Source organism: Emys orbicularis, chromosome 12 (assembly GCF_028017835.1).
Source record: "Emys orbicularis isolate rEmyOrb1 chromosome 12, rEmyOrb1.hap1, whole genome shotgun sequence".
Lineage (NCBI taxonomy): Eukaryota > Metazoa > Chordata > Testudines > Emydidae > Emys > Emys orbicularis.
The window spans coordinates 13,881,527-13,908,908 of record NC_088694.1 but is presented as its reverse complement, the minus strand read 5'-3'; the positions used below and the strand labels follow the sequence as shown (position 1 = coordinate 13,908,908).

The 27,382-nt window shown below is 43.1% G+C and overlaps 1 protein-coding gene across 2 annotated transcripts in view; it reads left to right on the top strand.

The window, feature by feature from the left end:
• Window positions 1–4,082: 4,082 nt before the first annotated feature.
• Window positions 4,083–27,382, top strand: part of DOK5 (docking protein 5) — an 87,849-nt gene continuing 64,549 nt past the window's right edge. For both annotated transcript variants that reach the window (XM_065414755.1, XM_065414754.1), the window contains exon 1: window positions 4,083–4,148. In XM_065414755.1, the coding sequence (XP_065270827.1) occupies window positions 4,083–4,148 (66 nt within the window). The remainder of the gene's footprint in view (window positions 4,149–27,382) is intronic.

Sequence of the window (27,382 nt, the reverse complement as noted above, 5' to 3'; positions counted from 1 at the left end):
ACTTTGCATTTATCAACACTGAACTTCATCTGCCATTTTTTTGCCCAGTCACCCAGTTTTGTGAGATCCTTTTGTAGCTCTTCACAGTCTGCTTGGGACTTTAAAATATTGAGTAGTTTTGAATCATCTGCAAATTTTGCCATATCACTGCTTACCCTTTTTTCCAGATCATTTATGAATATGTTGAATAGGGCTGGGCCCAGTACAGACCCCTGGGGGACACCACTATTTACTTCTCTCCATTCTGAAAACTGACCATTTATTCCTGCCCTTTGTTTCCTATCTTTTAATCTGTTACCGATCCATGAGAGTACCTTCCTTTTTATCCCATGACTGCTTAATGCATTTTATCCCATGACTTAAGAACCTTTGTTGAGGGACCTTGTCAAAGGCGTTCTGAAAATCTAAAGGTCTACACTATATCCACTGGATCCCCCTTGTCCACGTGCTTGTTGACCCCCTCAAAGAATTCTAGTAGATTGGTGAGGCAGGATTTCCCTTTACAAAAACCATGTTGACTCTTCCCCAACAAATTATGTTCATCTATATGTTTGACAATTTTGTTCTTTACTATAGTTTCAACCAGTTTGCCTGGTACTGAAGTCAGGCTTACCGGCCTGTAATTGCCAGGGCCACCTCTGGAGCCCTTTTAAAAAAATTGGCATCACATTAGCTATCCTCCAGTCACTTGGTACAGAAGCTGATTTAAATGCTAGGTTACAGGCTACAGTTAGTAGTCCTGCAATTTCACATTTGAGTTCCTTCAGAACTCTTGGGTGAATACCATCTGGTCCTGGTGACTTCTTATTGTTTAATTTATCAATTTGTTCCAAAACCTCTTCTAATGACACCTGGGACAGTTCCTCAGATTTGTCACCTAAAAAGAAATGGCTCAGGTTTGGGAATCTCCCTCACATCCTCAGCCATGAAGACTGATGCAAATAATTCATTTAGTTTCTCTGCAATGGCCTTATCGTCCTTGAGTGCTCCTTTAGCATCTCAATCGTCTAGTGGCCCTACTGTTTTTTTAGCAGGCTTCCTGCTTCTGATGTACTTAATTTTTTTTGCTATTACTTTTTGAGTCTTTGGCTAGCTGTTCTTCAAATTCTTTTTTGGCCTTCCTAATTATATTTTTACACTTCATTTGCCAGAGTTTATGCTCCTTTCTATTTTCCTCACTAGGATGTAACTTTTTAAAGGATGCCTTTTTGCCTCTCACTACTTCTTTTACTTTGTCGTTTAGCCACGGTGGCACTTTTTTGGTTCTTTTAGCAAAAGATGGGTCCATGAATTAGTCCATGTAGGGTATGGAGTAGAGAAGCGGACTATCACTGTGGAGAAAATAGCATGACCTAGGACCTGCCTTTCCCAATACAAAACTGTATGTGAGGTAGTAGGTAAAGCAGGAGTTGACTCCCTAAAATATACCAGCATTCTGTCCCTGGTCCCGTCAGCTGCATTTAATGGAGATGCCTATAAAAGCAACTCCTAGCTACAGGCCCAGATGGCAGACCACACGCCTACACTCTCTGCTTCCATGGCTCTCAGTGAAATTATAAAACCTTAGGTGACTGGCCAACTTGTTGCTGGTTTGGTGCCAACAGTATGCTTAGGTCTGTACAATAGACATTAAAAAAGCAATCCCTGCCTGAAGAATTTAGTTACATACCTAGAAGGTACATTCCACATTTACTATTGATCTCTGGCTTTCAGTGACTCTTTCCTGGTCTACCTTGTAGCCATCTGCCCAGCTCCTCTATAAGAAGGATGTCATTGCAGTAAGCTGGCAGTCTCAGTCTAAAAGGGATAGGTATTTGAGTATCCTCCTACGCAGACAATAGGTGCCTGTGTTTAGAACTGTTAACAGGTAGTAAAGGATGCATTTTTAAAAATGTCCAGTTTTACACAGTGAGCAATTCCTTCCCCAGCAATGGGGTGTATGAATAAGTCATTTCAACAACAGTGGTGGGGGTGCCTGAAGTTCTCCCTTTCCTGGTTCATTGTTATGCTCAGCAGTGCTTGCAAACATCTGAAAACAATGACTATCCACCGGCTGCAGCATGCTGCCCAATGCCAGCCAAGTTTTTTTCATCGGGACAGCCACACATTGCCAGAGTAAAAGTGGCATATGTCTGTGTGACATTTCTACCACTTCCACAGGGCCAAGGCTCAGGTTACTTTCAGTCAGAGTCTGGAGTGGTGCCAGATGACGCTTGTTGAGGCAGCCAAGAGACTTTCTGGGAAATGCACCTTCCTGCAGAAAACCACAGGTCACCACCACCTGTCCTGAGAATTGCAGAACAGCCCCTGTTATTGAGCACTGGTCCTTTCTTACGTGGATCTTAAACTTGGTACAGCAAAAAAAAAAAGAGAGGCTAAGAGCCTGATCCAATGCACTTTGGGGTCTTTTTGTTGTCTCCCATGGACTTTAAATCAGGCCCCAAAACAGCATGTCAGTTTATACTCAGGGAATTATATGTACATGCTGAAATATTGTAGGACAGTATCACTTTAAGTGGTTTTAAGGGTGATGTGCAATTTTTTTTTTTTTTGCTCCCAATAAATGACTTACTGTGGTGTGTGTGGGGGCGGGCTTGTCCGTGGCTTAATGTGTGGCATGTCAGGGTATGATGATACAGTGCACTAGCTTGCTGTGCACCATGTTGCCTGTGGACCCTGATACTGGGCATGAAAAGTTCTGTACCGTGCTTTGACATACTATGACCTGTTTCAAACAGCACTATGTCAAAGCATGCTCCAGAACTTTTAACTAAAGTACCTTGTTCCAAGTGGTCAGAGTGCTATAGATTTACACCTGAGCTCATCACCGTGCCCCCTTCTCCACCTCTTCGCCCCAAGGCCCTGCCCCCCTCACTTACTTCTCTTCCCCTATCCCTGGATCATTTCCTCTCCCACTTCCCAGCTGGACTCCCTCTGCTTCGGGATGGGAGCTGATACAGCCTGACAAAGAGCCTGCACGCAGGTAGGAGGTAGCCCTGGCTGAGCCGGGGCTGGCGTGAATTAATCACCCAGTGCCTCCCCACCCTAGGGTGACCAGATGTCCCGATTTTATAGGGACAGTCCCGATTTTTGGTTCTTTTTCTTATATAGGCTCCTATTAGCTCCCACCCCCTGTCCCATTTTTTCACATTTGCTGTCTGGTCACCCTACCCTCCCACCTCACGGTAACCGGTCTTTTGGTGGCCGGTCAGTACATCTCACTGGGCACTGCCAGGGTCCCCTTTTTGACCGAGTCAAAAACTGGGCCACCCTAATTAGGGCACCTGGACACAGCACCCGAAAACCAGACTATCCAGGTAAAACCTGGACAGGTGGCAACCCTATACTCAGCCCTATAAAAGGGGAAAAGAGAGACTGAAACATGGGTAATGAGAAGGGGTGAACACAACTGAGATGATGGTGAAAGAGGGGAAGAGACAGAAGAAACTGGGACAGCTGCCACAGAGCATAGAAATAGACTTAATAAGGGTGAAGATAGGTAGTGAAGAAAATAAAAAGGACGAGTAAAAAGCACAGCCAGGAAAGCTAAGTCAGTCGGGAGTATGTGTATGTATTTAAAGGGGCTGGGCAGAACATGTAGGGAACGGGAGACAGAGAGCAACTCACAAAGCAGCAACGTTTTTTCAGCCAGCCCTACTCCACCAGGCTTTCTCTCACCGTCTCTGTTGCATCGACCATAATTCTCCCTGGGATCCCCCCGCAACTTTCCGGTGCTTCCCCCTGTGAACAGCCAGGACTGCTGCTTCTCCAGGTGCAGCCCCTGCTAGGTGGGCTGGCCCGGGGGCTTTCTGCCCTGGTGGTGAGGAAGGCAGAGGGCGGATCCCGCTGTTCTGCAAGAGGAGAGGAGCTGAGCTGGAGCGCTGAGCTCATTCCAGCCGGCAGCGCCGTCAGCTGATGCAGAGGGGGTCCTCTAGCCTCTTCCCCCCTCTCCCAAGTGGATTAAAACTCTTGCCGCTGAGTTTCTGGGTCAGGAGGATTATTCCAGGGGATGTGGGCTTGGTGAATCATTTCAGCCACAGACTGGATTCAACTTGGGCGAGCGGCTCCTCCCCACAAAAAGGATGGCTTCCAATTTTAATGACATAGTGAAGCAAGGGTATGTAAAGATTAGGAGCAGACGTTTAGGTGTAAGTATTTGTGCTTTCCCTTTCTGTTTGTTTGTTCTTTTTCTCTTTTGGTGGTTCAGTGTGACATGCCTTAGCATTCTCGTTGGCCAGGGCTGGAGACAGCATGCGCGAGGGCTCCGATTGTTATTTCTTTTGCAAACTGCTCGGTGGCTGTCTCAGGGGGAAAACAAACAAAAAAAATAATAATGTTGCCTTCAGCCCCCAATCCAGATCGCTACTGTGTCATTTGCACACTACAAATATAGAAACAGCTTGAGGTGCAGCGCAATAGACTGCTCTCTGAACAGATGCACTTTGGTTTTGGGGAAAGGGCAGACCAGAACTTGGACTCTGTTCTGCTTAGGAACACAAGCAAGATCTTCATTGCCAAAGGGCTCTAGTTCACTTAACTTTGCTGTTGAGCTGCAAGCCTTTTGATGGCAGGGACGGTGGATCAGAGTCTGACAGTAACATGCAGCTACAAAAGAATCTGAACTGGGAAGATAGCTTCTGAAATAGGGGGTGGGGTTGGCTTTTGGTGGCTTCTTTTAAAACAGATGTGTGTTTTGGGGAGTTGTTGAGAATCACTGGGGGCAGGGAGCAGTGACATATGTGGAGGGGTGTTAACTAAAACTTTCTCTAGGATGCTATCGGAAGGCCTGTGTGACTGATTTTTAGAGCTTGTGTACAGGGAGAAACTCAGGAAATTTAATCCTAATTAACTAAAGGTGTGAATTTAGTGGATTAGTTAACTCCCATTAAACCCTTGTGTGGATGCTCTTACTCAGAATTAAAGTGGCCTTAATAAACTGAATTAAGGCCACTTTAATTCTGAGAAAGAGCATCCACACACAGGTTTACTAAACCACTTTAAATTCACCCCCTTAGTTAATTAGGATTAATTTCCCTGAATGTCCCCAAGTAGACAAGACCTTACTTCCTGCAATGCAAACTCGTGCCTTTTGAATTCAGTAATATTTGTGGCTGTCAAAACCATTCATCTCACCTGGGATTGCAATTGCAGCTGTGTTGATGCCACATGCACTGGGTATTCCTACCGACTGACCATTTGCCCATTAAAAGTTTGCATTTGTGATTTAAAAGCTCAGGTGTGTTGGGGAGGGGAGGGAGATTTGTACTAGTCTTAAAACACTCTAAAATGCTCTCACTGAGTTTGGGGGGGTGCACAATAGTTTTATACTTTCTGATATTTTTTTCTTCTGTCTGCCCCTTCCTTTTCTTTTGCAAATATGCATTTGGTTACTATTGTGAAATGTTTATGGATTTAAATGTGGGTGTGATGCATATAATGTAAGCAGACCAATTCCTTATGGCACATCTTTTGGCTTTCATTCTCCTCTCGTGTGATTAATTCCCATTAGTATTATTGAGAATATGGTGCTGCTGTCTCTCTTCTGGGTATCAAAGAATGGCAAGCTACCTAAAAGCTGCAGTTAATCAGCCTTTCAGGCTGCAAAGCATACTTCTTATTGTATAAAATATGCAATCTAGTTAGGTGGTTCAAGGTGGGGAGTGGGAGGGTTCTGAGAATAGATTTTTCTTTTGGATGTACTTACCCTTTTGTTATGAGAAGTTTAGAATGCCTTCTGGTTTTTGTTGTATGCCAATACGAACAGCCCTTGCATTATTAATTCAGTGACTCCGAATCATTCATGGTTTGAAGCTTTACACTGAGGTTTATCACATGGGAATTTATTTGAAAGATTCTGTGGATATCTAAAAGTTTTTGCTGGTTTATTACAGTTATGATCTTTTGGATCTATATTTACTTGGCATATAAATAGTGTTACAGAAAACAGACACTCAAGGAAGTATAAAAGGAGAACTTTCCATAAGTGGTGCATGGAGTTTGTACAGTGCAGTCTTCTGACAGCTAAAATATGATACTGCTTGTAATTTCCTCATGTTGATGGAATCTGTATAATTAGTCTTGGAAGGATTAGCTTTTTATCAGTAAATGTTGGTAAACATTGATTTCACTGTACACACACAAACCAATAAAAATATTTATATCAATAATTGAAATTTGCAGGTAGCAAAGTAAGAAAAGTACTGCTTAAGAGCTTATTAGTTTGATTTAAGGAGATTTACTTTGTACGTTTTGATATGTGATATCAATTTGTGCTTTACCAGTGATAAAGCTATAACTTTTTGAATCTCAACATCTACTGTCATAAAAAAAATCTGACACCTTCTCACCCCATAATTCCCCCCAACTGCAGAAAATTTAAATTGATAACAAAAAAAATTAAAAATAAATATAGGTATTATCCATTGAAATTAAAAATCTAATTCTGCCAAGTATATGTATAATATATACAGTAGGTATGACCCTTCGAACAGAAGGATTTAATTTTGGGCATTCTCCGATAGACTTATTGGGCCTAATACATCTCAGGTGGAACTCCATGACAGCCATGCATTCAGACCTTTATTATAGGTAACTTTTATTGTATTTGTCAATACTGGGGAGGGGGAAAACACTCATAAAACAAAGCAAAATGAACACAGTGTACATAATTTCCCATTGAAACAAACGAGGAGTATACCATGCAGTTCACAACAGATAAACAAACAGACCAAACTTCCAAATAGCAGATAACTGTAAAAGGTGTGCCGGAGAAGGTGGATGGGCATGTAAGCAAGCCCAGTGAGTGGTTAGTGGTAGTAAGACAATGTGGAACTTCACTTATCACTGTAAAACCTTGCAGCTCACTCTTTATGGAAGAGTATTCTCAGTCCCTATAGTATGTAGACTGAATTTTTTCTCTCATTGTTGGTTTATTTAGTTAAGATCCATAGAATTGGAATTAATCTCTTTTTAAAAGGTTCTCTCCTTTACTTAATCTGATTGCCTTTTCTTCCAAGTATTAATTATAATTAACCAAGCTAAAGAACTTTTCAGTTTACCATCGCCAGTTGATCTAAGACAGGACAAACATAGTGTGGAGAGTGCTCTTATAGTTTGAAACCTTCATAGAGTCAAAGGCTGAACAGGACCAAAATTTGGACAGTGACCTAGACTCTAAGTCAAGCACCCACATTTGGACCTAAATTATACCCTTGCTAAGCCACTGACTTTCCAACCCAATGGGGCATAGATAATAGGCTTGCTACAGCTACCAAATAAGCGGGTTACTTCTTTAGCTCAAGTGGCCAAGGTCTGTGCTGAGGATCTGAGGTCCCACCTGATGCCCCATACACATGCAATGAGTAATTTTGCAGTGTGTAATATTCGCTCTACTACTAGTTCAGACTGCTAATGCTAGAAATAACCTGGCTTCAGATTTTTTACCACTTGCATTTGCTGTAAATGTCTCAGCTCTCCAGTGCCAAGATTTCAGATTCCACTTCGTTCTAGTAATACTTGCTGTAATTATAATTAACCTAAGTACTTAAATATAAGACCAGCTTGTGTAGAGTGCTGCAGAGACTAAAGATCAGTACCACACCCACTTGTAGCTCTGAACCAGCACATACGTACCAGCATAATTCTGCTTCAGCCAAAGCTTTCAATGGGTTGTATTGACTCCTGGAGTGGTCTGTTTTAGGTACCTATGACCCCCATTAATGTAGTATCTGTGCACCTCACAATCTGGGATGATTTTTATCCTCAAAACACCCGTGTGGGGAAGGACGTGCTATTTTATACCAATACGATACCATCTTACAGATGGGGAACTTAGGCCTAGATCCTCAAAGGCACTTAAGTGTTACTCTGCTCTGCATTGCAACTCCTAACCCATAGGCAGCTTGCCGTCTAGTGAAACGCACAGCTCCATGTTAGGTGCCCAGGCTCCCCATACAATGCTTGGGAAGAGTTGGGCACCTACGGAAGGGATCCTCAGAAGCCAGCGACCTGAGTCGGGAGCCTCTGCAGGTAGCTAGAAAGGAAATGCTGAAGAGAGAGAGGCTTATGCACCAGACTGGGCCAGAGACTGGGGCCTTTCTTTGCTCAGGATCCTCTCCTGGAATCAGGTGCCTATGCCAGATTAGATAGTTCATGCTTCAGCAGCCAAAACTGAGACCTTTCTCTCTCTGGTTTAGAGAGAGAACCTCACCCCCTGCCAATATCCTGATGGTTAGGACAATGATTCAGAGCTGGGATTTGAACCAAGGGCTCCCCCATCTGGGGGGAGTACTCTAACCACAGTCAGTCTCTCTCTGGTCTACTGACAACTTGTGGAAAGCGGAATAGCTTTAAGAGAGATTCACACCGGACTAATCAATAACCTGATGGTTGGGGCACTCATCTGGGATGTGGGAAACTTCTGTTTGAGTCCCTGCTCCTAATCAGGAATTTGAACCTGGGTGTCCCCAACCCAGGTGAATGCCCTAACTGCCAGATTGGCTACTTGCGAGGGATGATGTTCTCTCTAAACCAGAGGAAGAGAGGTCTTAGTTTTGGACGTACACATGAGCAGAGTTCTGTCAAAAAATTCCTGTCCTGCTTGCTTTTTGTGCTTTGCTGCCCTTCAACCTATTAGTGTCCTGCATCTGGCTCTTCTGCTGCAGATATTTGGTCCTAGATGCATTCAGACTGGGCCTGCTGGTGAGACAGGCGTTCCCCTGTGTACTTTGAGAATCTTGCTTTGGGGCCTCTGGCTCTGAGCAGCTTGTTAGCTACGGGGAAACACCAGCAGTTTGGCATTCAAAAGCTGCCTACCAGTGTAAACTTTGCTGCCCACAAGGTTAATCAGCAGCCGAGTGGTGGCTTTGAGAATGTAAGCGGCACCTAAATGGTGGATTTAGGCACCTAAAAGAGCAGATAAGCCCAGATCCTTAGCTACCTGTATGACTGGGGCAGGTCATGCAGGAGGTCTGTGGTGGAAGCAGGGACTTGAACCCAGGTCTTGAGACATCTGGGCTAGTTTCCTGACCACGGGACAATCCTTCCTCCTAGATGAGGATACAGTACATCAAATTATCACTTTCCATATATTGTGGGATGTAGCGGGCAATCCCTCTAACCTTGTCATAGTGAAAACGGTAAATACAAGCTGCTCAGTACTCACAACTGGGTCCAGATTTCCACTTCCATATCATTTAGGTGCCTACGCAGGAGCTGAGCTCTTTGAAAATCTGGCCCATGAGTAACTTGGCACACTTTGTGGGAAGTCGCATTAAGTTCAGTGTGGCTACTCATGTGCCCAACTATCAATAGGATTGTGGCCTTAGTTTGCTGTATTTTAGAGAGAGACACAATCTAGATGAATAAAAGAGCCTCTTCTCTTCTTTCCATATGTTTATGGTTATGATATAGGTCTTATAGTTCACTTAAGCATGCCTTGCTGACAGCAGTGATTAAGCTAATTTGGAAGTGGGTGGTTACACACCAATATTATCCAATCCCACTTTATTTTGGTGATTTCTAGCTTGGTGTGTTGGACTACAGATGTATTTTCCTGATGTATTCTGGAGTTAGATACATTTAGATTGGAGAAGTAAAATACATCAGTAGATGTGTAGTGACACATCTTCTTGCTTTTGTCTTCACAATAATAAGTTACAAGTGCTATTTTTATGGATACAGGGTTGAGTTGTCAGGTGCTACTGTGTTCGAATCTTGACTCGGATGCTGAGTCTATGGTCTTGAGCAAGTTACTTCAGCTTTCCATCTTGGTGAGTCTTGCTGGCTAAAGTAAGACTCTCATCCAGTTCGCCTTAGCAGAGGCTGGTGCTGGTTGTATTGAGCCATGTGCAGGTTGAGGGGCAGGGCGGAGTGGGAGGTGAGCAAATACTGGTGAAATTCTTTAGTGGGGAAAACATCCTTGTTTTGTGAACCGCTGTCTGAGGACTCGTTCCAAAGTGGGAAGGATTCCATCACTCTGTGGTGAGATAGAAGATAGAGAATTGGTCTAATGTTTTTCTCCAAGAAACCTGGCATGTGTTTAATCAGTGAGTCGGCTCTTCGGGCCATATTCTGCGCCTAGTTTCTCCAGTGTAAATCTGGGCTAATTCCAGCCTGAGGAAAAATGGGAGCAGAGTTTTGACTGTACAACTTCTCTTAAGTTCTGACATTTCTAAGAGAGTGGGGTGAAGCTGATGCTTGTGTGTGTGGTTCTTAAAGCTTGTTCAAGTAATTTTGTTTGAAAGCAAATCATTTATTCATCAAGCGAATCAGAGGACAAAATTCTGGAAAGCCAGTGTATAACTTGAAATCCAATTTGCATCATTTATGGTTTTTTTACATTGATTATCTAAAACCTGACAATTTACATTTATGTAATAAAGAATAGTTCCCATAGCAACATTTTATCACATGCTTCCTCTGCAGAGCATAATATATTCCTAAGAAAACACAACATTCTCATCTCCCAGAGTCTTTCCATCCTTACGAAAAAAAGTCCTCTAAACGATGACATACGTCCATCTCACATTCCAGTAAAACTGAAATACACAAGGGGTTGCAGCTGGATTGTACTGCTGGTAATTTTTTAGTATGCAATACTTTAAGATTCATTTCATTCCACTGATCACCTGCTCTGTGTTAATGGACAGCAGTTGTTCCTTTGCATTGTGGTAATACTTACAAGCCCCAGTAATGGACCAGGACTCCGGTCCCTGTTTACAGTCTGTTGTGTGATTCTCTGTGATTAATATACAACTAATCAAAAGCATTTGATCTGATTAAAGCAATGTTTGCAAGCAACAATCATACATTTGTGTCACAGTATAAAATGTGTGGGTCTTTTTAATCCAAAATAAAATATTGTGGGTGTGACGGGTTCCCCCTGGGGTGCCACCTGAAACTGGGGTACCACTGAGCCCCCTGACCCACCAGCCTGGGCTCCCTTTCACACTGTACTACTGTGATAAGCTGCAAAGCCCTCCGGCCTGCACTTTCACCAGCATTCATACAGGTAGAGACACCACCAGCTGCAGTTACACGCAGGCTCTCTAACCACCAGCTTCCCAGCCTAGGACCCCAGAGCAGTACCGTCCTGCCCTGGTCAAATCTGGCCAGTGTATGGGTTTAATACCTGGTACGCCTCTCCCCCAATGTGAAGAGAACAATGCACACTTGTGGTAACCAAGCAGAGATGTTCCCCAAGCACTCCAGTCAAAGCTCACTGGTTTAGATTAAAACAAAAATAAGTTTATTTACTCCAAATGATAGATTTTAAGTTATTATAAGGGATAGCAAACAGATCAAAGCAGGTTACTTAGCAAATAAACAAAAACACAACCTAAGTTTAATATACTAGATAGACTGGATATGAATTAGCAGATTCTCACCCTGGGAAATGATACAAGCAGGCTGCAGATTCTTAAGGCACAAGCTGCATTAGCTTTACAGTTTGGGTTTCTCAGGTCTTCATTCACAGGCTAGAAATCCCTTTAGCCTGGGTCCAGCACTTCCCTCAGTTCAGTCTTTGTTCCTCAGGTGTTTCCAGGAGTCTTTGCATTTGCTCCAATCCCTCAGACAGAGACAAACACCTACAAGATCTCTATAGCATTCTTAAAACTACAATACCCACCTGCTGAAGTGAAAAAACAGATTGACAGAGCCAGAAGAGTACCCAGAAGTCACCTACTACAAGACAGTCCCAACAAAGAAAATAACAGAACACCACTAGCCGTTACCTTCAGCCCCCAACTAAAACCTCTCCAGCGCATCATCAGAGATCTACAACCTATCCTGAAAGATGATCCCTCACTCTCACAGATCTTGGGAGACAGACCTGTCCTCGCTTACAGACAGCCCCCCAACCTGAAGCAAATACTCACCAGCAACCACACACCATAGAACAAAAACACTAACCCAGGAACCTATCCTTGCAACAAAGCCCGATGCCAACTCTGTCCACATATCTATTCAAGTGACACCATCATAGGACCTAATCACATCAGCCACACCATCAGGGGCTCATTCACCTGCACATCTACCAATGTGATATATGCCATCATGTACCAGCAATGCCCCTCTGCCATGTACATTGGCCAAACCGGACAGTCTCTACGCAAAAGAATAAATGGACACAAATCTGACTTCGGGAATCATAACATTCAAAAAACAGTAGGAGAACACTTCAACCTCTCTGGCCATTCAGTAACAGAATTTTGCAATAGAAAAGCTTCAAATACAGACTCCAACAAGAAACAGCTGAACTTGAATTGATATGCAAACTGGATACTATCAATTTAGGATTAAATAGAGACTGGGAATGGCTGAGCCATTACACACATTGAATCTATTTCCCCCATGTTAAGTATCCTCACAGCTTCTTGTCAAACTGTCTTAAATGGGCTATCTTGATTATCACTACAAAAGTTTTTTTCTCCTGCTGACAACAGTTCATCTTAATTAATTAGCCTCTTAGAGTTGGTTGGGCAACTCCCACCTTTTCATGTTCTCTGTATGTATATATATCTCCTCACTATATGTTCCATTCTATGCATCCGATGAAGTGGGCTGTAGCCCACAGAAGCTTATGCTCAAATAAATTTGTTAGTCTCTAAGGTGCCACAAGTACTCCTGATCCCTGTCTTATATAGCTTTTGCATATGGCGGGAACTCTTTGTTCCAAAGCTTGGTTCCCAGACTAGTCTGTGGGAAAAACATTGACATCCCCAAATGGAGTCCAGCGTCATGTGGCCTGGTCATATGTCCTTGTAGAGTCATAGCAGCCATTACTCTCAGGCTGTCTGTAGTGTTCTTAGGAAGGTTCACCAGGTGGGAGATAAGCTTCTCTTAGGGCCTATTGTTCTTTCTAATGGCCCATTTCCCTGAATAGGCCCTTCCCCACCCACTATCTAGTGGGCGTTACCCAAGTGTAACTACATTTGAAGTACAGATACTGAACATAATCAATATTGATAACTTCAGATACAAAAATGATACATGCATTCAAATAGGATAATCATACTCAGCAAACCTTAACTTTTCCAATGACCACTCACATGACTTATCTTGCATAAACTACATCATAATTATTCTATAATCATATCGTAATAATATCACTATGAAGAATATGGGGTGACGTGTCACATGGGATGCTGTCTCATTAAATAAGGCCTTGTGGTCCTTTACTCCTTGAAATGTAGGTGGTCATCCTACTGCCTGGAGACGTACATTCAAATTACCATATCAGATTGGACCAGCAGTCCATAAAGTCTGGCATTTAATATAAATAATTGATCATGACAAAAGCAGATCTTTGTGAAATAAGATACCTTTTGTACTTGGGCGACATGAGAAATACAGGAGCTGCCAGTCAGGTTACACTGAAACTGATCTTGCCCTCTCATTTATCCTTCTGAAAAAAATATTCCTGTCTTGCCACTGAATAAGTCAAACCAGAATAAAATTAATGAAAACTTTTCAGGTTTTTTTGACTGGATGTAGAGCTGACCAATGGCTCAACTTTTTTTGAAATACACTTCTACCCCGATATAACGCGACCCAATATAACACGAATTCGGATATAACGCGGTAAAGCAGTGCTCCAGGCGGGCGGGGCTGCGCACTCCGGTGGATCAAAGCAAGTTCGATATAACGCGGTTTCACCTATAACGCGGTAATATTTTTTTGGCTCCTGAGGACAGCGTTATATCGAGGTAGAGATGTATTAAAAGTAATCTTTTAAATAATAATGGTTGGGACTTTATTGCCATTGACTTTTTTAACATGTAAGATGCTCAGGTATAGCAGTGATAGACCGCAGTGTAATTCTCTAAGATAGGATTGTAATATACAGCAAAGGCCAAGTCCTTATGTCAAGCTCTACTCAGTGTGGGGGTGGGGTGGGAGAAGTGGCTGTAAGCCACTTTTCTGCTCCCCTAATGCAGGTGATGGCTGGGGTCCAGAGCACTTGATCTTAAGATGGCAGGAGCACTTCTCTAAGGATTGCTGGATCACAGGATGAACTTCATGTTTCTGGGGGGCGGAGAGTGGGTGGTGTAGAGCTAGCTAAGTCAGTTTTATGTCCCTCCAGGATTTTCACTGTACTAGGGAATTTCCATCTGCCTTATTAGAGCATCTGTGCTGCTTGAGAAGCTAGCCCAAAGACTCCTTTGTTCAAGATCCACATTAGCATCATGAAATATCAGAATTTATATACATTTGGTTGTTGGGTTGAGTGTTTGCTTTGGCCGTTGCCATTGGTTTCCCTTTGCCTTTAATCACTGGACAAGACTATATCCACTAATGAAGATACCCTATATTCATTCTACTTTTAACAGCTGCTTCGTGACCCTGAGAGACTGCTTGTGTTGACTGCTGGTGGGTGGATGTGTAACTTGTCAATTCAGATTGTGTACTTCCCTGAATGTTGTGAGATTTTTAAACTGAACGGATTCTGTGACAACTCTAGACTCGCTTGATTTACAGTATCATAATGAAGGAAAATTTGCCCAGCTTAAAGACTAGTTGTCACTAGAGATGTAGTAAAAATTAAAAATTATTAATCTTCTTTAAATATCATGGGAAATACTGTAGAGCACTTTCATATGCAAGATAAGAATACCCATATGTTAGATGAGGCTGTATTAGTGATGAAATTTGATTCTGAGAAAAAGTCTAGTTATTAAAATCAGCTTTGACTGTCTCGTATATCTTGAGGCCAAACGTATATTAATTCAATTCTATAGCAGTATATACACAGACAATTGTGTCTGAATCACTTGCCATTCTAAATGCTTTGGTCATCTTTGCCATTCAGCCTAATGCATTTGCATTGTAATGTTTCTTTAATGTCTACAAGAGAAGAGATTTTTGCTGGAAAATATATACAGTTCACTAATCCTCTACATGGTATGGTTGCAAGCCAAAGAACATCCTGCAATTGAAAATAATGTGTAGCACTTTTAAAACCTTAATGGATAACTATAAAGAAAACTACTACTGTAATATATGTAATATCTGGTTTTATAAAATTATTTTTTGCATTGTATCGAACAGATATATGGAGATTACAGGGCAAATCATCAAGTATCATAAACTGTCATAACTCCATTAAATCCAATGGATCTATGATACCTTACAGCAGCCGAGGATCTACACCTACAAACCTGTGTACTGGTGCACTTCATCCTATGATATGCCAAGACACGGCACTTAAGAAAACCAGCTGCTTATTCCCTTAATGTGGGGTTTGTTGAGCAATAGGAACGCAATCTGCTTCTTGTAGCTATGTCTTGGCACCAGTATTTACCTTGATCACACCTTCTTCCTGACTGTTCAGCAGACGTTTGTTCTGAGTCTTGTGAAATCGACCACCTCTATACTTGCTAGGCCATTCACTGAGCTGTTCTCACAGTTACCATGCACCTGTCTGTCCGTATTTGTAATGATTAAATCCAGAATCACCATATTCTGTTTGCATCTCACAGCTGTAGTCCCATCTGCTGAAGGGACGCCTTTGTTGTGTGAAGAAAGATCCACCTTCCATATTATTAGAAAGTGGATCCTTCTTTGGGAGCTGGCTGAGATCCTCAGAAGTATTTAGGTGTTTAACCTCCATTGATCTCCTCCCATGTCACTGCCTTCCTGAACTAGAGCACTGGGGTAGCCAGTTCAGAGGTGGGATTGCCCTACAAACTACAGTTATAAGCAATCAGCTGGCTTCATCTGTGACTCACTAACTGTGATGTCTGGAGACTAGCTCATAGAGATGAGTACTGATAACTGTTCTTGCAGAAGGAACAGCCCCAATGTTTAGACCACTTTTAAAATATCAGTTGTATAGTTTGTGCTTCAGATCCAAAATTTAACTTCCCAAATAGGTTTTACAGTTTACCTAACTTCAAAATGAATTACATATAGTTCCAAATACAAGACTGGCCTTGTGTAGACACTTTGAACACAGCCCTCAGGCACCTAAATGTACAAGTGGCTAGGCCTTCAAAGGAAGTCAGCATCCTGCAGCTCCCATTCTTGTCCATAAGAGCTGCTGGGTGTTGAATGCTCTTGGAAAATCTGGCCACTTCATTTGGGTGCCTAAGGGGAAGCTGAGCTTTCGAAAAATCCTGGCTCAAGTATGGGTGCCCAACACTTTCAAAAGCTTGACTTATTAATGAAGAGGCTAGATCACTCAATGCCCAGCAACTCTCATTGAGAACAAAGGGGACTGGGTAGATCAGGGATCGGCAACGTTTGGCACGCGGCTCGCCAGGGTAAGCACCCTGGCGGGCCGGGCCAGTTTTATTTACCTGCTGACGCGGCAGGTTCGGCCGATCGCGGCCCCCACTGACCGCGGTTCGCCATCCCGGGTCAATGGGGGCGGCGAGAAGCTGCGGCCAGCACATCGCTCGCCCGTGCCGCTTCTCTCCGCCCCCATTGGTCTGGGACGGCGAACCGCGGCCAGTGGGGGCCGCGATCGGCCGAACCTGCCGCATCAGCAGGTAAATAAAACTGGCCCGGCTCGCCAGGGTGCTTACCCTGGCGAGCCGCGTGCCGAACATTGCCGACCCCTGGGGTAGATGGTAAACACTTGGGTGCCTAGGTGAGAGCTGTTGGGTACTTGGCTCTGTAGAAAATGTAGGCCATCTTGTTTTATTTTTGGCCAGGGGAGGGAGGTGGGCAAAAATTCCCATTGTTTCAGCTCCATCAGTGATAACACTAGAGTTAAAAAGGCTCCTCTGGTGCAATTATCTTAATCATCATGTCCCCTAATCTGGATCAGAACAAGTCTAAACAAACATTGGGTGAAATCCTGGCTCCCAGTGTCCTGGGAAATCCTGGATCCCAATGATGTCCCAGTGTTAAAAATGCTGGGTGGTTGCAATAGCTTTTGTCTACACAATATCTCCCACTACCGCAGTCACCGGTGGAGATGCAACAATGGGAATTTTTTTGCTCCTAGTGCAGACAAGATCACTGAGGACTAAATTGGATCCATGCATGGCTGTACTTTCCCTTTGTCAAAATAAGTGGACCATGTTCCTTCTGTTCTGGGAATTTGGTTTTCGAGTGAAATGAGGGTGGGGAGAGGGAAAGCTGATTTTCTTAACTGTCTTACTGATAGCTAATTTCTAGGAAGCATTTGTATAATAAGTGGAATAACATGAAATGCTCTGAATGCCAGATGTTTCCGGATTGATTAAAGATTCAAAAGGAAGAGGAGTTCCCCAGGCTTCTGGACTGTTTAACTAGATTGATGTGTTACCCACAGGATTACAGATTCTTCTTTTATCAGACTTGCATGGTACTGTGAGGCTAATGTCATCTTAAAAAGCAACACAAAAATGTCACCTAAAAACTGACAGATGTGTATTTTTAGCATGTGCTAATTGACCGTGTTGAACCTGGAATTTACCAACAAATCTCAGCCACACGGGCTAAATGCTAGATTTAAAAAATGTGGGCTGTACAACAATTTCATTTTACTATGAACCACTTAGAAAATAAATTGTCACTGTTGTTGCTATTTAGTTCTTAGATTGCACTAGAGCTAGCGAGGAAACATTTTTGTTCCAATTAAAAAAAATTGATGGATCTCAACATTTTATATCAGAAGTCTTGGGGTTTTCATGAAAAATCCAAAAACGTGAAGGGGGGTGGTGGTGGTGGTGGAGACAGACGTTTTTAAGCTGAAATTTTTCAATTATCAAACTGAAATTTGCGGGTTTCCGTTTTTTGACACCTTTAAAATTTCTCAAATAGAGAGCTCCTTTTTAATTGGGGTGGGGGACATTATTCTTTTGGGGAAATTTTTTTTTCAAATGAAATTTTTTGACCAGTTCTGTGTGGTGCACTTTGTGTCCTTGGCATCTTACGAAAAATAGGCCCGAATCCTGCAAGTTCTGTGTGAGTGGACTCCTGTGTAATGGGGAACAAAATGCAAGTTTGGGGTCATAGTGTAAGAAAATTCATGCCCTCACACTCATACCAGATAGTTATGACTTAAACTTTAAGATGTGAAGACTGAATCAAAGGAGATGAGTTGCTGGAAAAGCTAAGAACCTCAACCTGCAATATGTTAAATTGTTGAATGATCATATTTTTAGCAAATTATAAAATGTAAGCGTTGGAACAAATCTACAGCTATCAGGGATTTTGTGCCACTTAGTACGTCCCAGTGACAGCAGGGATAGAACTCAGAACTTTGTGCTCTAAAATCAGAGGCCTCCAACCATTTAACCCTCCTCCATATTCATGGAGTAATGTTGTACCCTCTGAGTGTATATATGTTCTGATAACTCATGAACTAGTGGCCATCCATCTATGCTGTTTTAGGACATTGTCACCTAGGCACATGTACACAATTCAGCCCAAAAAGAAATAGCATGAAAAATATTTTTTCTGTCTCAAAAAAGTATGTGAGGGTACAAAGTGCAACATATTTGGGGTACATATCTTGTATTTGTAGTAGTTCTGTTTACATGTTTGCTTCTAGTCAGAGTATCTTGTGTTGCAATAGTGATAACTATGTATCCTTCACTAAGCAAGCTGTTTGTTTGACATAAATGTAGTTTGTAGATAATGCATTTGTGGGGTAATATTGTACCCCATGAGCATACACATTGTGATAACTCATGAACTAGTGGCCATTCACCTATGCTGTTTTAGGACATTGCTTGTGCTTATTGATGATGGTGCATTGCAGTGCAAGTGGTGGCTTCATACAGTCACCTTAAGGTTGAAGATACTCCAAGGAGGTGTGGAAATTGCATCTAGGCACACCCAGAATGAGAGTCCTGCTAGTTCTTTCAATTTGCTAGTTAAATTCATTTTTTTGCTCAGAACAGTTTTTTTTAAAATATTTGAAGTTTCTGAATGCATTTGGGGTACAAACTTCCCCCATGACACAGTTAATGTAAATTTTTTCTAGACCATGAATGAAGATTAAACTGAAGGAAATCTCCTTTTGTGGATAGTGGTATAAATCCTATGGCACAGCTGAGCAGGGTTGATTCCATTTGGTAAAGGGTGGTGGGTAGGCATGCACACTAGCCAGTTCATTCCAATATTGCTCTAGGACAGGGGTAGGCAATCTATGGCATGCGTGCCAAAGGCGGCACACGAGCTGATTTTCAGTGGAACTCACACTGCCCGGGTCCTGACCACCAGTCCGGGGGGCTCTGCATTTTAATTTAATTTTAAATTAAGCTTCTTAAACATGTTAAAAACCTTATTTACTTTACATACAACAATAGTTTAGTTCTATATTATAGACTTATAGAAAGAGACCTTCTAAAAACGTTAAAATGTATTACTGGCATGCGAAACCTTAAATTTGAGTGAATAAATGAAGACTCGGCACACCACTTCTGAAAGGTTGCTGACCCCTGCTCTAGGACATTGTTAGGGTGACTTATTTGGAGATTAAGAGGACAGTAATTATGTGACTGCCACCATTTTGGCCAACATGAGGAATTGAACAGGGGGCTTTCAGAACTAAAACAAGGCATTGCCACAGATTGAGATGAAGGTAGCCTTGCCATGTGAGAGCTGTAACAGTCTCATATCATCTGTGGACTGGAGACAGAGTAGGACAACACCCTGACCACTGGGTTACAGTTGCAAACTGATGATTAAATTACGTTTTATGACATAAATTAGTAGGATGGTATTTTGTTTACAACCTCAAGCACTGGCCCTGTGAGTTGTTCAGGGTTTTTGTTTGCAGGAGTTCAGGGGAACTGTTTCTCTTTACATGGTTTTCAACACATGATTTTTCAGTTTGCAATTTTAAATTATTACCCCAAACTAAATTAATGATTTCAAGAGAAAGCTATGTGAAACTTAAATTATGAGTCTAGATGGATGTGACCATGTCCACTCAAAATTTGACCTGGGTACATTTGAGGTTTGCATAGTTCAGGAGTTTTCGGAGTGTAATGAAACCTTAATCAGGTGAGTTGCACCTAGTTCCCAGTTCCGTTAAAATTTCATAGCTTCTCCAGGTCACTAGTTTTGAGCCTCCTAATGTCATGCATGGTTATGCTGTTAATTTGTAAGGTGCGGTTACCAGTAGTAGCATCTGAAATGCTGATTGTAAAGAAAGCTAAAAGATTTTGGTGATAACATCATAAGCAAAGGATGCTAAAAAAAGCTTCAAGTTTGCCTGCTAAAATGTAGGAGATCTAAACATACCTTCTTTATGAATATCTAAAGATGGAGGATTGTATAGAAGACTTTTATGCTATGGTGCATGTTAAAAGCCAACAATGAAGCAGGCATTTTTTTTTTTTAGAATAGGAATTACTCATTTTTCTAGGTATTTTTCAGCATGTGTTTCAGACTGAGTTGCGTCCCCCATATTTATCTGGGTTTTCATTGTTTTGATGTAAAATTGGCAGTAATTCCAAATGTTAGCTCTTCCTCATCCACCCCCCCCCCCAATAAACTAAAAAGACTCCCAAATGAAGGGGGAGAGTGTGTGTTAGCAGTGTTTGGGGGAGAGGCTGTCTGATTTAAAAAATCCCCAAACAAGAACACCTGATTACGGTGCTTTTAATCTCAGGGATTCAAAGTAACTCACGGTGCCCTGTGCAGCAGTGAATATATAATCAGTGATTGTGCATGATGTTTAATAAGAACAATATTGATGGAGAATAATGGAATGGATGAAAATCTTTCATCTTCTTGCACTTCATCTTTGTCCAAATGAGATAGTAAACAGTAGAATGGCCAAAGAAAACCACGCTCTGTTGTGAGCAAAGTTGATCCTTCCCAATCATGGAAAGCTACCAGCCAGTGTAACTAACCATTATATAGTCTAAGGTCAGGTCCTCAGCTGGTGTAAGTTGGCATAGCTCCACTGAAGTCAATGGAACTATATCTCTATATACTATAGACCTGCAAGCTATATATGTCTTTCAGTGCTAGTGAAACATCTTGGGGAAATAACAGATGGAGGCAGTACGATAACTAAGGCTGACATCTTGATTTTGTTTCTATAGTTTTAGATACATTATAAGAGTTGATGGACTAATTTTGTAATTTTTTTTGCCTCAGTTTATCAAGTGCTGTCAGAAATAGCACTGTAGTACCAGGCTATCAGTGAATCCGACTTTATTTCCTATACTGAAAGTAACATAATTTGTTTTAATTAAAAATATTGATGAGTAGAATGACTGCGGCATTTCTCTCCTAGTAACTTCACTACAGCAGATGAAATTGCCCCTTTACCTAGCATGTTATGTTCATCTGGGGAACAATACAATCTCCATTGTCAGCAAAGGAAAAATTAGTTTTAGTGCTCTCACTTATTTAGGTAAAGCATCTGTAAGAAGCAAAGGATAAAGTGAGCTGAAAATTGATTGTACTGAAATAATTAATGCCTGTATTTTGGGTGCTGTTGAACTGCACTTACAGTACAATAGGAACCAAAGGCACTTCTTGCCACACTGTGTTCACATGGCAAAGTACATGCTATTATTTTCCTCTCTGTTTAGCCAAATAATGCAATTTGTTGTGTGATGTGAAGACACTTAATGAAGTAAGTGTTGTGCATATATGTCATAGTCTATGGGCCTGATTCTAATCTCATACCCCTGTAAATCAGGAGTAACTCCACAGAAGTCAACTGGTTTTAGGCTGGTGTAACTCCATCTAAATGAAATTAGAGTCAGGCCTGAAGCATCTAGTCCTGAAATACCTAAACTCCCTGGAACTACCTGAACTACCCCATTTATGTCCTGGGAGGACCAACTCATTCTCCTAAATTGAGATGCATGTAGTTTACACTGTCTGGATATTTCAGATGAGACCTAAAAACTGAACCTTTTTGTAATAGTTCCCAAATTAGCTGCACCTCGGACCCCCTCGTGGTCTCTCACATGGGTGGCAGGGTTGTAGAAATTTTGGTGGTGCCCAGAACCCACCCACCCCCCACCTGCCTAAGGCTCTGGGAGGGGGGTTGGGTGGGGGGAGGAGGTCTGGGGTGCAGGTCCTGGGCTGGGGATTAGGGTGCAGGAGGGTTGCAGGCTCTGGGCTAGAGTTTGGGTGCTGGGTGCAGGCTCCGGGCTGGGGCAGGGGGTGGGTGTGCAGGAGGGGGTGAGGGGTGCAGGCTCTGGGATGGAGTTTGGGGGTGGGAGGTGGTGTAAAGGGAGGGGGTGCAGGCTTTGGGAGGGAGTTTGACGGTAGGAGGGGGTGTGTGGGAAGGGGGGAGGGAGTTTGGGGATAGGAGGGGATGCAGGGGTGAGGGCTTTGGGTCTGAGGATGAGGGGTTCATGATGCAGGAGGGGGCTCAGGGATGGAGCAGAGGATTAGGGTGTGGGGGGATGAGGGCTGGGGCTGAGGGGTTTGGGGCGTTGGAGAGGCTCAGGGCGAGGATGGAAGGGCAGGGTAAGGGCAGCCTGTCTTCCCATTAGTGGATGGGGGACTCTAGGACCCTGGGGCAGCAGACAGCAGTTGCTGCTGGCTCTGGCAGTACAAGCAGGCAAGGGAGAGGCAGGCAGGGAGGGGGGGGTTCGCGGAGGGGTGGCAGGTGGAGGCCGGGGACCCATCCAACACTCCCCCGCTCCCTGACTGCCCCCCCCCCAGACTCCCCTTACCATTCTGGCTCCACGTGTAGGCAAAACACGCTGCCCGGTGGGTCGGTTTGTGTGTTACACAGGGCTGCAGACAGAGGGAGGTGGGAGCAGGGGAGGGCTCTGGCTGCTGGAGGCCAATGGGAGCGGCTCAATTGGCCCAGCCGCCCAATCAGCAGCCGCACTCTGCATGGAAGGGAGGGAGGGAGGCGAGGGAGAAAACCCCCCCGGACATTTTAACCTTGTTACCAATTCCTCCTGGACGGCTATTTAGAGACGCAAAAGCCAGACATGTCCGGGGAAATACGGACGGATGGTAACCCTACATTGCTGCAAATCCAAACACTATCTTCTCTAAATTGCTGAGAGTCACAGTTCTGCATAGCAGGAAACTATTAATGGCCCTGCACACTTGCATGATGACAGCTCCTGCAGTGGATTTTCCAACTCCGAAATGGTTTCCCACTGACCAGTAGCAATCCAACATTGCACATTTCCACAGTGCAATCACCACTTGCTTCTCCACTGTCAGAGCAGCTCTCATTTTGCTGTTCCTGTACTGGAAGATTGGGGTGAGCTCGAGACACAGATCCAGGAATGTGGCCTTGTGCATCAAAAGTTCTGCAGCTGCTGTTCATCATCTGAAACCTGCATTACAATGTGATCCCACAGCCTGTGCTCTTTTTTGTCAGGCCCAGAAGTGACACTCCACCATCTGCAGCTCGTCTACGAACACCAACATAAACCTTGAATAGGTTCTCGCTATGTCCCACAGCAATCTGTCCTGCAAGAAATCATCACATCTCCCATTGATCCAGTTCTTCTTATGGCTCTGCAAATAACAGAGGATCGCAAGTCCTGTGCTTGCAATGCTCACGACAATTGTGCAGAGCTGTGCAGGCTCCATGCTTCTTTCAGAGATGGCAGACAGTGAGGAGGGCTGTGCGGGTTCGTGGGATTTTTTTTTAAAAGTGCAAAATTATGGGATATAGATGACATCATGTGATGGAGACAGTTGCATGCTGGGAAGTTGACCCCTTGTTCCCAGTTAGATTTGTTTCTATCTCGCCATGCATTGCCAAAACTTCCCAAAAGATACTGTGCTGGATGGTGGCGGGTTGCACACTGGGGATACCTATCCATGGTCCTCTACCCTGTGCATCGACAACGGACAGCACTGATGTAAGAAGCTCAAGTACACACACAAGCAATATACTAACTGGCAGCTTTATGCCAACCTAACTTGCGTCAACCAAAGTTTATATTGTACACGTGGCCTTATGCTAGGATTTCGAGCTAATAAGTATATTACCCTGTATTCCTCATGCATCCAAAATGCCAATGGATTCCACTGGCTCATTGATTTCCATGGGAGTTTTTATATATGCATGGGATGCAGGATCAAGATCACTTTAATCACACATGGACTCTACTGTGTGTCTTGGTTCCACTTGAACATCTCTTTGATTACTTTGGTAATTTAGAGCCCAGATGGGGCTATAACTCATATGTCATTACATCAAAGTGCTAGAAAAAGGAAATACATTTTGATAGTTGTGGGCTCTGCTTGGCAACAGAGCTGTGCCACAATCCATTAGTACGTCCAGTACTTCATGCCAAATGATCTCAATTACCATTCTGATTTTATTTGCTGTAAGGCAGAGCTAAAGTGCTTGTTAGTATGATTTAATGGACTATAATTCTGTCACTTTAAAAAAAGCAAAATGTTGTTGTTTGGGGTCAGCTTGCTGTGACTCACTTGATGGCGTTATTTGCTATTTCATGAAAATAAATATCTTCCCTTGATTTGAGTCAGTCATAAATACAAGTGTGTGTGTGTGTGGGGGGGGGGACCATGACTCACTGCACAGCTGTGATAAGTCTGAATTGGAAAACAATAGAAAAGTGAAAGGAAGTAGTTGGCAGGGTGTTTGCTTTGGGAGGTCTGCTCCTGCCCCCATTGAAGTTACTGGCAAACCATCCAGTGATTTCAGTAGAAAGAGGATTGGACTTTAAAAGTGGATCATTATACTCATCATGTGCTAATAATACTTAGCTCTCCTATAGCATTTGTCATCCATGGATCTTGAAGGAATTTTCAGTGAGCATAAATATTGTTAGAATTTATCAGACTGGAAGGTGGAGACAGGTGAAGTGACTTGTCCAAGGTCATGTACCAGGTGATTGGCAGAGATGAGAAAAGAGCATTAGTGTATTGACTTTCAGTCCAATGTCCTGTCCATGGCACCTCATTGTCTAAGGAAATACACTGCAATAAGGAAAATATTAGTACTAACGTTAATTAAAGGTCTGAAATCAACCTAGATCCCTTTTCCCATGAAATCAACATCCTTGAATGCTGATAGTGTTAGGTGTTAATCAATGCCTATAGGCTTATATACACACACCACTTGCATAGATACTATGCACATGGTATTAATAAAGTATGTATGTGTTGGGTCACCAGGCTAAATTGTACTAGGCTTATTGTTGATCACTTTTGCTGAGGCATGATACCCCTGCGACATGTATTGCTCAGCACTTGGCCTAGGAAAATACAGAAACTGTCAAAAGCTAGATGGACAAGGTACAATGTGGAAATAAAGTAAGATGTATGAATGCTTTGTATTAGAGAGTATCTTCGTGCTCCTTAATGTTTGGAATTTAATATTCAGAATGAGAGCAGGGGAAAGTTCCAGGAGGCCTCAAACGCAAAACTGTCACTAGCTAGCTAGCTAGTTAATCTTAGTGATGTGAACAGTGCTGTGTAAATTGTAAACAGCCATACTATAAAAGATCGCTCGTTTAAGGGGTCATTTGGGAAGCACATCTTCTGTGTGAGGTGAACTGAACACACTGCGAGCGTTCGCTTCCTGGGAAGGACTGGTGACGTATCAACTCTTTCTTTCCTGTACGTATTGCTTTGGCTGAGCTTGGTTATTTGATCTCTTGAAGATTCTTAATATCGAACTGCAAGTATAGTCAATTATTTGGTTGTACCTTTTTAGTTAGGGTGACCACCTGTTCTGAATTGGGTGGTACAGTCCTGAAATGCAGAGTTCAAGTCCCGGTCTCGAGCTGAATGACTGGGACAGCATTTGTCCCATATTCCCTGTGGTGCCATTCGGTGCCTGCCCAAGGCTCAGGGGGCAGTGCCAGCCTCTTCCTGGTCGGGAGGGTGGGGGCTAAGATGGGCTCTGAGTCTCCGGGCGGGGCAGGGACACAGGCCAGGAACTACTCTCAGGCACCCGGCACCTGGCCCAGGGCAGGTGGAGCGTCCGGGCTCCCCACAGTGGCCCAGGCTTCCTGCCTGGCCAGGGGGCAGGGCCTAGGGGGGAAGAGAAGGTGTAGGGGTAGGGTCACAGGCCCCTGCATGTGTCCCGCTTTTGCCTTTTGAAAAAGTGGTCACGCTACTTTTAGTCAATATAGCGATCCAAATCCAGGTCTGAGTGAATTTTGCAAATGGCTCTGAGCCATGTTGGCTAAAACAAAACCTCTGATCCAAACACACCTGAACTTTAGAGCCAAATGGTGCAGCCTGAATTTATATTTGCCTTTATAAGCAGCTAGATTTGGGAGACTGAAATAAAGCTGTTGTCCCATTGCTTTAAGAAGAAAAGCTTTTTGCATGCCCTATGATTGTCATGCATCCTGTTGATCACTCATAATTATTAGGTGCCAATATATTTGTGGCCTGCATCCCATGTGTTAATTAGTGCGCTCCATGAATTATTAACAATGGCATGGACACAGCTCTTCTTTTCCCCTCTAGCTTTCCCCCTAATCAAACAAGCTGTCAGATATTTGCAGTCATAGATGGTCACAGCTTTATTCACAATTAACTAGTCCATTCAAACACAAATTGCATGCCAATCTACTTGTGAGTTAGTCCTTGATTTTTTTTTTTTTTTGTACCTTGCCAGCAGGCAGCCTATATTAATGACCTGATTCAGTAAAACAACATATCTGGCTTGTGTTCTGGTGGAAACTATGGCCAAGCTAAGGTAGCTGTACTGAGTCTGTTTCCTGTAGTTTCTGTGGCTTTACACAGAAGCCTGGAGTTTTCTTTGACTCAGACCGTATAGTGTGACTGTTCACCCCATTTAATGCCTAGGACTGTCTTCAGATGCTGGCACAGTTTAGATTAGCAGGGAGGCGTTCCAGCGTGAGTTCCCTCAATAACTAACAAGATGGAGCTTCTGTTTGCTGGAAATGGTCCCTAGTTCTAGAATACGCTTCCCTCTGTGACCCACCAAAGGCCAGATTTGTTAGCCTTTTCTGGGTATGCTGAATAGTTGGCCATCTTTCCCCAGGGAGGTCGCAGATTCGTAGGTGAAGGAGCTGGAGATAGATGATTTAGGTAGGTGTCTGTTACAAAGTAGTTGGGTGCAGTGGCCGTTAGGTTTTGGGGGAGAGTCTATTAAAGGGGGAAATTGTAACTGGAAGCTTGATTTAAGTGTTGTTCAGAATCTCTAGATTTTTCTGTGTTAAATTCTGGAGATGTGCTAGAGAAATAGGAATAGTAGAATAAAGCCTTGGATAATGACTGCTCCCCGCCATGCCAATCCAAAGCATTGCTTCTCTTTTTAATCTGCATCCTGGACAGTAGATTTATTTATTTACTTACAGGAGCTCCTATGGCACTTGTCATAGACTAGGATCATGGGTTAGTGTCTTACCCAGGGCCTCACAAGGACTCTGTAGCAGAGAAAGAAACCAGATGTCCTGCATTTCATTACCATAACCCTTAAGACTATCTTTCCTTTTGTCAGCCCTATACGCCCTTCAGCCTGGATAATAAGAGATCAAGCTGA